The following is a 13,331-nucleotide window of genomic DNA, read 5'->3' as shown; positions in this document are numbered from 1 at the left end:
ATGAAATATTTGAAAACACAGGTCTACTTGTGCAGTAGTCTATTAACATGCTGATGGTTGTTATATTTGTTCTTCCGTTTATTTACTATGTTGGCCAGTTTAGCATTTAGCCAGTATCTATTTTATATCAACAAGGGAAAAAGTCTATATAAGTAGCATCGTTGGTTAGCATTAATATCCTTTTCTTCAGCTGCTAATTAATTCCAAATTTTTCCTGTTACCATATATCTTAGTGTTGTGGTCTATCTCATGATGTTATAGCGTTATTGTGTTGGGTCGGAGATGCAAACACATCTCTAATGAGATTGACCACAACCATTATTCCTGCACCGTCTAATCTGTTGCATTTCATTAACTCATTGTCAGAGTTTGGAGAATATATTTCTCCTACCTCTTGGTCTTTCTGAAATGTTCTCTTCTACATAAGAAACTCTTGAGCCTCTTAAAAGTCCTTGTTCGTGGTCCTAACAGTTTTTCACCTCAGGAGTTCTCTTAAGGGCTAATATGCTTCGTGAATAACAGGATCTGGTCTTAACTTTCTGTCATAATTCTAAGCATTTTCTTAGAAGGAGCAACTCTTTGTAATAGCTTCATAAATACAACTCCTGATCTCTGTGTCATTCAGGGTGAGGCCAGGTGCTATGGAATGCTCTAATAGGTTCACTAAATCATTGATATATAGATTGAAGAGAATTGGACTGAGATTACACCTGTGCCCCACTCCAGGGCCGGCCGCCCTGGGAGAAGAAGAGCTTTTACTTGTCTTCAATCTTTAAAGCAAATTTGCCTTGTGTTTATATGTCCTTAATCTAATCATATGTTTTACCCCCAGTGCCATTTTCAGTTAGCCTATAGAAGAGGCCTTCATGCCAGATGGAATTGAAGGCTTGAAATCAATGAAACAGGCATTTCTTTTCGTTATCAATTAAAGTGTGGAGGGTAAATAAATCTGTTGTGCGGGAATTTGTTAAGAATCCAATTTGGCTTGTATGCAGAATATTGTTGCAATTAAGAAAATTGACAAAATGTGACATACTCTCACACACAGTTACACAAACAGGTACACATACTAACAGGCTAGACACACACAGATACAAACCTACAGTATACATTATGTCTTCAAATGTGTGCAGTCCTCTCAGCATCACCTTGATCATTTTCTATCAGTGCATTAAAGTAATTATTAAGTTGTGACTTACTTTTCATCACACAGCAGTGGTATGATGTATGGTATTTGCATTATGTAAATGTTGTCATATTGTGTGGGAAGCTACTGTATATGGAAAAATGTGCATGCGCAGTACAAATGCTCTAATCCACATAGACAAAATAGACAATGTAATACAATGCCCATACATGTTACAGTACAGTGATATTAAATGCACAATAAAAAACAGTTCATTTTATTTGTTAATGCTTATTGTTAGATTATTTTTTTCTCCTTTTGTTTGTTTTTGTTCTCATATCTTCATATTAACCTCAAATCGTACACTCCAGGTATTAATTCCACAAATTCAAGGTGCTTTTCCATCTCTTTGAAGTGTCTTAGTGAAAGTGTGTATGTGTCTACTGTGTCTACTGTAGGCGATGCTATCTGCATTCCTCTCAGTGCCTCAACAACAGGCTGAGGTGAATACACATGGAAAGTCAGACGTAAACAAAAAGGAGGGCATCTTACTCATGCAAATTGTTTTTTCCCCTTCTTCCTGTTGGTGGATTTATTTGTAAACAAAAGAAAATAAATAGCCTGCTGCTTTATCTGGAGCTGCTATCGTAAGAATGCATTCTAACCTGACTCTTCCTCTCCCTCTCAGTTTGTTTCTCGACCAGTACAGAGCCAGCCTGGTTGATGCTATAAGGAGATTACTGCACCCAAATGTAAGTGTGTGCGTGTGTGTGTGTGTTTGCCTCTGTGTGTCTACTGTATATATCTCTGCTTATCCCCTTCCTCTAAATCACCTCCCACTCTTCTCAATCATAATTAGGCCTCACCCAAAACCCCATACACATTAATAGTCTGACAGGATTAATATCATGTAATGCTTTAATGCTTATTATGAGCAACTTGAATGCATCACTCTGATCTCTCCGTCTCTCTCTCCTGCCTTCCCTTAATCATAAATCCGAGGCAACTTCTCCCTTTTGGCCTCGCGATAAGACCCCACGCTGTGACAGCCAAAGCAAATGGGGGGAAAAAAGCAAAAGGCTGGAAGAGATAGGGTTGAGATTTCTATTCATCTGAGGGAAGCGGGGTGCGTTTTAAGTACAGAGGCCAGGCTGGTATAGAGGATTTCTGTTTATGAAGAGGAGGTGAAAACGGCACTGAAGGGAAGGAGATAGGGAGGGAGGAGAGGACAGAGGGAGGAAGCGATGACGGAGGAATGAGGGAATGGAAGAGAAATACAGGAGGGAATTTGACTGAGAGAAAATGGTGGAATCTTCAAGTATCCCATCATGGATCTTGTTCCAAATATTTTCTAATGGCAAAAATGTGTTTTTTAGATCAAAGCAAAATTAAAGGATGAATTCACCAAAATGACATAAAAAGATATTTCGTCACTTACCTTCAGGGGTATGTAGCAATGTAGACAGTTTTGGTTTTATGTCCCCAGGTGTAGAGATATCAGTCTCTGAAAAAATGATTTTTGCTGAAGCAGTGTCCCCATTTCTCTGAACAATCCTCAGATCTTTCTGGTTTTCACTAGCACTACTTTGTACTTTCTTTCAAAGAAATAGGAAAACTGCTGACTACATGTTCTGTGGATAATCCAACCTAACAGGGACATTGTTTCAGAGATATTTTTGAAATTGAATTTCCATTCACTTACATTGTATTGGAGGAAGGCACATGAAATGAAACCAAAACTATCCCCATGGCTCGATACCAGGAAATATGCTTTTTGTTATTTGGATCTTTAAAATCTAGTTTCTTTATTACCTGTGTTGAAAGCGGCAGGTAACTAGAAAGGCTAGAGGATAATGCTAATATTATTTTTAGGTTGTTGTCAGCAGGGACACATGTTTTAGACGTTGACATGCGCACTAACACCTACAATATGTCTCAGTTGCAGTTGAATGCAGAAGCTGCTGCAGTTGAATGGCAGACGTGACATCTGGCCATTGTTGTACATCTGTGTGTTAAGTCTCTCTTCATGTCTCTCTCTCTTTAATCCAGCGGAGATAATTCGGGGGCTAATATGATTTGAGTGTCAGCCATCAGACTGTCGCTGCCACAACAAGCTTTGCCAAATATTTAATAATTTGCTAAGATGATTAAACAATTAACAAAGCAATTAATTCTCCCATCTAATGGCACTAATTTGTTGTTTCTGACAAAGGTGGTCCATCCGGTGGGCTGGATCCCCTTAATCAGCTGATTAGTGCTGGAGGAATGTTGTCTGTTTGTTTGCTTTAGCTGCTTTTTTATGGGGGGTGTGGGGGTCCTGAATAATACAACTGGATATTCAGATGAAAAATCATCTGTCAAATGGAGTGATCCTGCTGTTTCCAGTGCCTTTGTGTTCACTTAGCCTGTGTTGTGTCAGAGTGAGTTTCGTTGTGTGTGTCTGCTATATGTGTGTGTTTGTACTCATCCCTCTTTGCTCTATTTAATTAAAACAATAATAACATGATCAACATGAAATAAAACTAAAAGCTGAAGGATTTCAAAGAAACTTTGAACCTGTTGGTAATCCTCTTAGTATTTGCAGGACGTATGCAATGCACGCGCACACACAAACACACTTTTTCTCTCGCTCTTTGTCTTTCTTACACACACATGCATACATGTCACATACTTGAGTAGACAAACTCATACCTACACGCGTGTGTTAACATTTCCAGGGTTGATTGGATTAGTGGGGCTTTAATTTTTTTCTCCTTTATCATCTAATAGAGAGGCATACTGGCAGCTCACTCAGTGTGTCTGTGTCTTTGTGTGTGTAAAGCTAAACAATGAACGTTATGAAAAATGTGTGAAGTACCCCATAAATATACTGTGCACTATATTAATTATTCAAATCCAAAAGTATTTTACTCAACCTTCTTTTGTTTTCTATCCAGGGCATGGCGTTGGTGTTTGCCCCACTGCGAGGTGAAACTCTGGGACTGTTTTGTCAACTGGCCCAGCAGGTTGGACTCTGCGTCTCTCAACACCAGCAGTATGATGCTCTGGTCTGGGATGTACACTTGAAGGTATGAACCTTGTCAAAACAGAAAGAAACACTCAGGCTGTCAGCATGACCCCTAAAACACTGTATACTGTTTTAAAAAAATACATGTTGATGTTTTGGTAAGAGAGATGACTACATTATCCAAACCATTTAAGTAAGTAAGCAAAGCACAACAATCAGTAATATATGTTATTGTTCACTTTCCCAACATGAATTTAGGATGTTACTTGTTGGCCACATCTATAAATATAACGGCACCAGATAAATATCTAAAGGTTATTTGCCAATCAACTGTTTCTATGATGACTTTTCCAAAGTTTTAGCCAAGGCAACATTAGTTAAAAAAATGAGTTTGCACTGCTTTCACAGACTAATAGGGGTGAACTTTCTCAAGTCCATCTTAAAACAATACTTGACATGCCGTATGTGTCATGACAGAGTTGGTTGGTTTTTCTAACCATTCCTCTCTAGACTGGACATTAAGCTTTTCCTGTCTAATGTGACTAAACTGTCATAACCAGGAGACAAAATCAACGTTCTATGCAAAACTGCATTTGGTTGATTTGCTTCAGCTGAACTTTTACGATGACCATTTTACATATAATGCAATACAATCAAACTTCCACTGTACATACACATATGAAGGTGAGTATTATATTAAAATGCACTTGAAATAGTCTGTTTTCATGACTGATAGGTTGACCATGATGAAAACACATTTGACGCAGCTCAATTGTTTTCTAGGAAAAATTTAGAATCTGTTGCTGCCTAATAAAGAAACTGGCAACAAACCTGATCTCATAATGTACACCGTGCTTTAGTAAAGACTAGCATATTAACCTGTTGTTTGATGACACTTTGTTAGAGAAACCAGAACCAAACCAAGCTGCTTTAACATGGCACTGTGATAGAGAGAGAGAGGGAGAGTGAAAAAGAGAAAAGGAGCAACAGAAAGCACATAAGTAGGCAGTGTTAAAAGAAGTGGTGTCCAGCTGTTAACTCCATTACAGACACAGCTACAGAAGAACAGGACAGCGAGGAGTGGGCTTAAATTGGTACACACACGTTCATGTACACTGGTGGGACAATTGGACAGACTGGCCATTAAAGTGTCTGTCAAAGTGGGTTCAACCTCAGGAAACCCCCCCCCCCCCCCCCACTCTCTCTTTTTCTCTATTGTTTGTCCATCATTAGGTATAGTAAAGCAATCACTTAAATTTTGTTATAATTTTGTTAAATCTAAGTTACTCTGGACCCTTTTAAACTACATTTAGGGTGAGCAAACATTTACAGAGGAGACTAACTCAAGACAGGTGTAAGACGCCTCCCGCTCACACTGTGCCACATGGCCATGCAGTGAAAGTTTAGCAGTATCAGTTACCAATATGAGTCAACCCTGTCTTCTAAAAATTACTACATGTGTGCATCGACAAACACTTTTATTAGTAAAACCTAATTCCACCCAGATTATATGGATATAATTATATTTATATTGAACATATTTTTCCCTACAGTATTAACTTCTGGCAAGTGAACTACGATTAATGTTTTTACAATTATTTTAAGGCAAACTAAACAAACATGATCATTTAATCTTACCAAGTGTTTTAATAGACTAAACCTGATAACACATGGGACAGAGGACAAGTAGAAGACACCTTTTACTGGCCATGTTTGTCATTCTGGGCAGCCTAGTTTTTTGTTGTTAGCCCCCAGGTGCCCATTCCATGTACATATTCAAATTTAAAACATTTTCAACATAACAAGGTTATTAACTAAACCCAGTGAACGTAGGACAAATTAAAATGTAATATGCTTTTTGGTTTCTACTTTAATTTAAAATTGAGAAGCAATTGAGCCAATTCTTTATTTACGGACACGTCAGGTAAAAGGAGAAAAATGTATAGAGAGAGAGCAGAAGGCAGAGGAGCTGAAGTCATTTTAGATAAAGGACACTAAATTCTAGAAAAAAGTAACAACTGAGAAACGGAGAAGGAAGAAAGGAAAGAAAGAGAGACATTTAGAGGAACTGAAAGAAAGAAGTAGCCTCAGTGGGATTAAAATGGATGCTGCAATTGCCTTAAATTTAAAAGAAATAAAACTTTGTTTGAAAAAGCTTCAGGGAGAATTGATTGGGCCTCAAGGCCTCAGAATACAGTTATTTATTAATCCTAATGGTTCAGCACCTCAACCACTTGGTAAAATTGCCACTCAGACCTGCTTTAGCGATGAGAGTTGCTTGACATCAGTGTGTCTACAATGTGAACAGTGAAATTCAGACAAAAATTGATGTGGGACTTTTTTTTTTAATGGAATCATCCTTAAATGATGCTGTTTTTCTTTTGTTTGACATGCAAGGGGACTGTCAGAGCAGTCAGCTCACTCTTGAAATGCACACTTCTATCTGTGTCACACACACACACACACACACACACACACACACACACACACACACAGTGGGGTCAGGTGCCGCGCATGGATATGAGGACAAGTTGAAGTGCCCCCCTCACATCTGAAGGTGATTAAGTCTCCTCTGCTTATCTTCTGATGAACACTCTGAGCAACCCCTCTGTGTGTGTGTGTGTGTGTGTGTGTGTGTGTGTGTGTGTGTGTGTGTGTGTGTGTGTGTGTGTGTGTGTGTGTGTGTGTGTGTGTGTGTGTGTGTGTGTGTGTGTGTGTGTGTGTGTGTGTGTGTGTGTGTGTGTGTGTGTGTGTGCGCTCGTGCCTGACTGACCATTTTAAACACACACATACTGTGCACACAGCTAAGAAACAAGCTATATCACAATCCTACACAGACCAGACATCACTCAGACAGCATATTGGCTAGACATTACACACAAACACACACAACACATGATGATATCACACCGAAACATACACTACCACCATGGACACACACATACACACACACACACACACACACACACATCCAAGTGGCAGCTGCTACTCATTTGCACTACAGATTAGCTTTCTTTAGCTATATTTATTTACTTTCGGCAGGAGGACCAGGACACAAAACAAGATGCAGATCAGAACCTGCAGTGGAGCACACACTATGGATTTTTTTAGCCAAAACTGGCAACAAATAACCTAGATTTAATAAAATGATAATAATACTGAGAAGGGGCTAAAATGTCTCTATGTGTAATGTGTGTGTATAAACCACTAAATTAACTTTAACTTTGATTACCTACAGTTTTTTTCAAGAGCTATCTCTTTTTTTTAGTAAATTTAAAAAAAAATAATTTTCATACTGTAGGAAAATATCATTAATCGTCTTTTTTGGGGGTGGGTTAATTTCACTAAAGTCACAAAAATGAACAAATAACTGTACTATCTCAGGCACTGATAGAGGAGAGATTTTAGTTTAACATTGGGCCACTGCACATTGTAGTTTAAACAGCTATGACATGGGTTTCAAGAGCCAGCATGGTTGAAATCACAATCACAATATCACAATATGCATATTTCACATTTCTGTCACAAAAAGGAAAATATATGCAAAAATTGAAGTTGTATACTGTGCACATCCACCTCCAGTTGGTTACAGCATACAAAGGAAAATTAGAGGTTGTCTTGACACTGAAATTTGCAAGCTCACAATATTTTATTTTTTATTGATGCAGTGATTCAACCTAGCAGGTTTTTGTCAGGCAGGTATCACTGACAAAGAGACAGAAACTCTACTAATGTGTAAAACAAAACCCTTATTGTGTTACTTTACAGTTTTCTTAGAGTCATTAAAACAAATAACAGCTTTGTAAACCAACAACACAGAATATACAGTACATATATATCATGATACGATAACACTCAATGTTGATAAATGACTATATGAAATGATCTCCCAACCATGGTATCTCCCAACTTGTTTAAATTTTCATACATCCATTGTCCCAACTGGTCGACAGCATCATCTAATTGGTTGAGTTTCCACATGTGTCGTTCAGGCTGTATGTTTTGAGTTGACTTTTTTTCATCCTCCCATAGCGACTTACAAGCTCCTCCATCTGGCATGGATGTCGTTAAACAAACGTTTCAGTGAGAAACTTGGCATTCCTCGCTGTGCCAGATTTGTCTCAAATTTGATTCCCATTTGGAATATACTGTTTGCTGTGTGTGTGTGTGTGTGTGTGTGTGTGTGTGTGTGTGTGTGTGTGTGTGTGTGTGTGTGTGTGTGTGTGTGTGTGTGTGTGTGTGTAAAAGAGAGCAGGGAGTATTTCTATCAATTCCTTACAAACCATCTCTAGACCCCCAGCTCACTACTCTGCAGTTTTCCAAACATACACACACTTTCACCCACTGACACTAACACACTCAAGGGACTGCTGACAGCAGGCAAGCAGGCCCGATGTGCAGCGGGTAGTGTGTTTAAGAACTCAGTGTGTATGTGTGTGTGTGTGTGTGTGTGTGTGTGTGTGTGTGTGTGTGTGTGTGTGTGTGTGTGTGTGTGTGTGTGTGTGTGTGTGTGTGTGTGTGTGCGTAAGGCGTGTGCTGGGACAGGCAGACAGGGCTAGCGCGTTATCCTCTTATCCCCACTGTTGTGGAATAGAGAGGCAAGCAGCTGGAGGGACTGCAAGCAGCCTGATAATGCCAGCGCTATTTTCTAACCCGCCATCTTAATCTTGTTACTCAAATGGTTGTGAAGAGAGAGTCATGAATTTTAATTTCTCTCAAACGCAGATACAGACACACACATACGCACACACACACATGCAAGAGAGTGTGTGCGCACATGTGTACATCCCCTGTCTCTCCCACATGCATGAATAGTATCCCCACTGTGTCCATGCACTCACACTCTCTTCCCTGCCTCCTTCTTTCTGTCTCCCTCCTTCACTCCTTTTCTCTCCCCATCTCAGCTGCCTGGCTACCTCCCCTCCCTCCCCTATTCCTCTGACATATCTTCCTTCACCCTTCTCCACTCTCCCTCCCTCAGCTTCCCTCTATCTTCCCATTTCCTACATCACGACCCACTTCTCTATTTATTCAAGCCTGTCCTTCTATCCCTTCCTCTACTCATCTCTCCATCCACCCAATCCCTCATTCTCTGTTTCCTAATCCTGCCGAGAGAGACCCCAGACATCCGGTTCATCCGTCCCTCCCTTGTCTCAGAGCCCCCTTCTCTCCCTCTCTTTTTCCACCTTGTTCACTTTCTCTTTGGTGTGCGCAAGCAGGGCACAAATAAACGATGGAGGCAAAAAAAAGCAGGGACATACAGAGACAAAATTAGAGCATAAGAGAGGGAGACAGAAGCTGGGCCTAAAGTGGCAATAAAATAAATGACTTGCACCTTGGAAAGGAAAAAAAAAGAAAAGATTGTGGGGGCGGTGGGGTGGGGGGTCGGGTTGAGAGCCGATTTAGCCAGCCACCCATGAAGCTGATTAGGCAGCCTGCGATCAGGAGGAACAGCTTTGCTTGTTAAACTTTTCACCTCTGCGAGCTCTCAGCCCTCACTGCGTTAAGGCCCCCCCCCCACCCCCCCCCTCTCTATTCCTCCATCCCTCCATCTATCGCTTCCTTGCTCCTTCCGCCTGGTAGAATTTGAATGTGAATACTGGCTGTGGTCCCCATAGCAGGCTTAGCAAAGGGGGCAGGCAGCTGCCCCTCCACGCCCAACAACCCCCTGGGCCGTCTGCTCTCTCTCTCTCTCTCTCTGGGGGTCACAGGTTCAACCACCGGCCGGTGCCTGGAGGGATGGCCACAGGAAGATAACACACATGAAGGGCACCGGCGGAGAAGGGGAGGGCAGAAGGGAGAGGCAGACACAAGCGTTTTTTTCATATTCAACAAAAAGGAGAGAAAGTCAGGGGCAGAATGAAGAGTGGTGGTGAGGCAAAGATCTCACGCTTTCTTAGGACAAGGTGTGGAAAAAGGTGTGTGTGTGTGTATGTTTGTGAGATGGGAGTGAGGTGTATCAACAGAGAATGTGTAGATGCACCTCATAGGTATCCATTTAAACCACACAAGCTTCCTGTTTTGTGGATGTTGTGATATTGTGGACTACACCTAAAACAAATGTTCAAAACCTCCTTTTATATACTTCTGACACACCCAACAATCCATAACTACAACAACTACAACAAAAATTAAAATAAAGTAATTAATGTTGCACTTAATGTGCACTTGCATGTGTCTGATTTACCAACACTGTGCATTGCCAATGGCATCACTTTAGATTACAGCAAAAGTTCAGTCAGATTCAACTTTTTTCTGTACTTGTGTTTTTAGCTGGAGTCTTCTGTGTTGGGGCCCCACAGCAGCCTCATTGAAATGAATGAAGGGACTGCGTTTTTAAAAGCAGTTCTAATGTCAGTCTGAACATGTCCTAACACTCACCTAAATTGTGCTTCAAATACTCCAATTATTTCAAATGCTCATAGTCTTGTTACCCTTTTGTGCTCCACCATGACTACACATGTACAGACACATACTATACAGCATATCACATGCATTTATAACTGTACGCGCAATTGTCCTGTCAACTCATTATAGCTAATGTGTCCTGAATACAGAGAGAGACCCACAGGGCTTAACTCAGAGTAGAAGTTTAAAGACAATACCTAATCACTTTAAGGAGTGAAATTACTCCTTTTAAAAATGAATGACACCACAGTTTCATGATTTCACTTCATGATATCGGGTTGAAGTTAACAAAATCATATCTTGAAGTTATGTTGTATGTTGTTCAGTTGTGTTGCACATAACATTAAAATGACTGACATGCTATATATTTCTCTTGATGCAGGGAAAATGTAATAGAATAAAACCAACTGCAGCATACAACTTGGTTTTCAAGGGCATCACAGAAAAGCCTAGTTACAGCCAGTGTTTGAATTGGTGGGTTTGGGTGGTACGGACGGTCACCTGCGTAGCACTTACATACTGCTGACTGGGTGTGAATTCGGGGTCAATCCGAGTTTCTGTTTGTTTTGAAGAAACCTTTTCACACAGTGCTCCCCTATCCCTGTTTCCTCATACTCATGTAGACACACAGGCAATCACACACACACTCACATGAGCAGACCCACTAAACTCACTTTCATAAGTCTCTGATCATTTGGCCAGACACTGAGCGAGCTGATTAGTTGGTGCATGCCCAAACTGCCAAGTCCGCTTAAAAGGCCACTGAGTGGGCACCACATGGGCACCCCACAAAGCTGTGTGAGAGTGCTTGTGTGTGCAGAGGTATGCACAAATCGTAGTAATGCCATGTGGTATACCAACACAGTGAAATCTTGAATGTACCTAACAAATTATTGGTATCATTGTGAACAAATATACGTACGAATTTGGTATGTGATGGTGGTCCTCTGTGCCAGCACCTTAAAAGGAAGCTGCAATATTTCACTCTAACCTTAACACAAGTGTCAGATGAGAAGCTAAGTTAGATGTAAGCTTTTTTTTTCTGTTTTCTTAGTTTTCCTATTTAGTTTTGTAGGTTTTTAATAAATTCATGCAGGTTTTGGTGAGCAGCCCATTTTCACAATTAGCTGCTTTTGAGCTGCACTTGATAATTACACATTACCGTTATCTAATTTATCATGTTAGTTGTATGATTTTCTTGAAAGGGTTCAAAAGTACACGGAGAGGGACAATAATATTAGCGAAACTAAGGTTAAAATATGTATTTTTGGGGTCAGTTTTGTCTTTAATTTAATAGGAATTGAGGGGATGACGTGAAGTGATGTTCCAGTTACGTGGTCAGTGTTTGAATCTGTTGGCTTAATCCTCTCTATAATATTTTTTAGTCTTTGTTGTTAATATTTTCATGTTGTGTGCTTTTCAGATGGTGAGAGAGGGAAAGGAAGCATACGATGAGAACATCCACTATCCTCTCCTCCTCACATTGACCAAAGGACCTCAACCTGTCAGCCTCACTCAATAAACCAAAACAAGTGGGCCCTCAGCTCTACACAGTACCACTCCACATGCTTTAGGATGTTTGAAATGAAATAGAATAATGCTACAGCCTGTGTGATCCACCTATGATCTAAGGGAGGAGGAAGAATTGCAAGGGAATAGCAGTATTAGAATACAGTAAGGTCACGTTGAAGGTTTTTAGACAACAGACAAAAAATCAAGATACTAACCTCTGAGAGTGTTTATTATCACATGGTGCAGAGCTATGGACAGTATTTACACGTGCATGTTTTGTAGCTGGAAGTGTGACCTTTTACTGTAGCTGAGGACAAAGAAAAAGGAGAGGTGGATATATTCTGACCTAGTATGTTTTAACCATCTGCCATATGCCAAATAACTAGTCATTTTCAAAGGACACCTTTTAATCAGTTCACCTGGTCATCCCATCGGTTTATCAGCCATCCAGAACTGCCAAACAGCCATCCAGTCAGTTAAACAAGTCATCTGGTCAGCCAGGTAATCAATCAGTACACTGTCAGCTATTCAACTTCCTAACAGGGCAGTTAACTACCCAGTTATTGTTCCAGCCAGTGAGCCAGTGAGCCAGTTAGTCATTAAGTCAGTTAGCTGGTTTTTCAGTCAGTCAATTACTCAAGCATTACTTCTCTAGTGTCAGTCATTCAGTCGGGTGTCCGTCTTAAACCAGTCAGTCTTAACCTATGCCACTGTGTTTCTGGCACTGAAGCCAGCTCTAATATATTAACTATCACAGGCTGTAGAAACAGCTCACCGTTTCCTTCATGTTTTCTTTATTTCTCTTTCTCTCTGTACTTTTCTTCCCCCACTTACATTCTTCTAATTCAATTCACATATCCTAGTCAGAGGTCAGTATTAAGAACGTTTCTTGTGTGCATTACTTACAACAGTGCATTAACACATTACGGCAATTTCAGTAGAAGGAGCAATCGTTGCTGCCTCATGCCTACTGCTTGAATTGTACACAGCAACATCGCAATAGATACAAGTAGTTCACACAACATCACAGTTTAATTTTACAAAGCTCTGTTGGTGTTATATTCTCTGTTTGAACTGAATAACAGACACTTGCCCTGCCTATACAATTCCACCAACATCGTCTCCAACTGCTGCTCCACTCCAGAAACGTTTTAAACAGCAAATGTGAATTAATCAGCCTCAGCTTTATTGTTTCCTGTTGGTGTTGTGTCTGCTGTCATGACTACTTGCAGCTTGCATTGGTGAGAATACATGCACATAACTTGTAATGGCAGCCTT

At 40.4% G+C, this 13,331-nt stretch overlaps 1 protein-coding gene across 1 annotated transcript in view; it reads left to right on the top strand.

Annotated features, from left to right (window-relative positions):
- camkmt (calmodulin-lysine N-methyltransferase) overlaps window positions 1-12,063 on the top strand; it is a 106,982-nt gene extending 94,919 nt beyond the window's left edge. Inside the window, exons 9-11 of the mRNA XM_053332745.1 lie at window positions 1,815-1,878; window positions 4,063-4,194; window positions 11,965-12,063. Of these exons, the coding sequence (XP_053188720.1) occupies window positions 1,815-1,878; window positions 4,063-4,194; window positions 11,965-12,063 (295 nt within the window). The remainder of the gene's footprint in view (window positions 1-1,814; window positions 1,879-4,062; window positions 4,195-11,964) is intronic.
- The last annotated feature ends 1,268 nt before the right edge of the window (window positions 12,064-13,331 follow it).

The sequence above is a fragment of the Scomber japonicus genome, chromosome 14, assembly GCF_027409825.1.
Source record: "Scomber japonicus isolate fScoJap1 chromosome 14, fScoJap1.pri, whole genome shotgun sequence".
NCBI classification, from domain to species: domain Eukaryota; kingdom Metazoa; phylum Chordata; class Actinopteri; order Scombriformes; family Scombridae; genus Scomber; species Scomber japonicus.
Note: the sequence above shows the minus strand (reverse complement) of the source record. Positions and strands in the feature narration are given on the sequence as shown.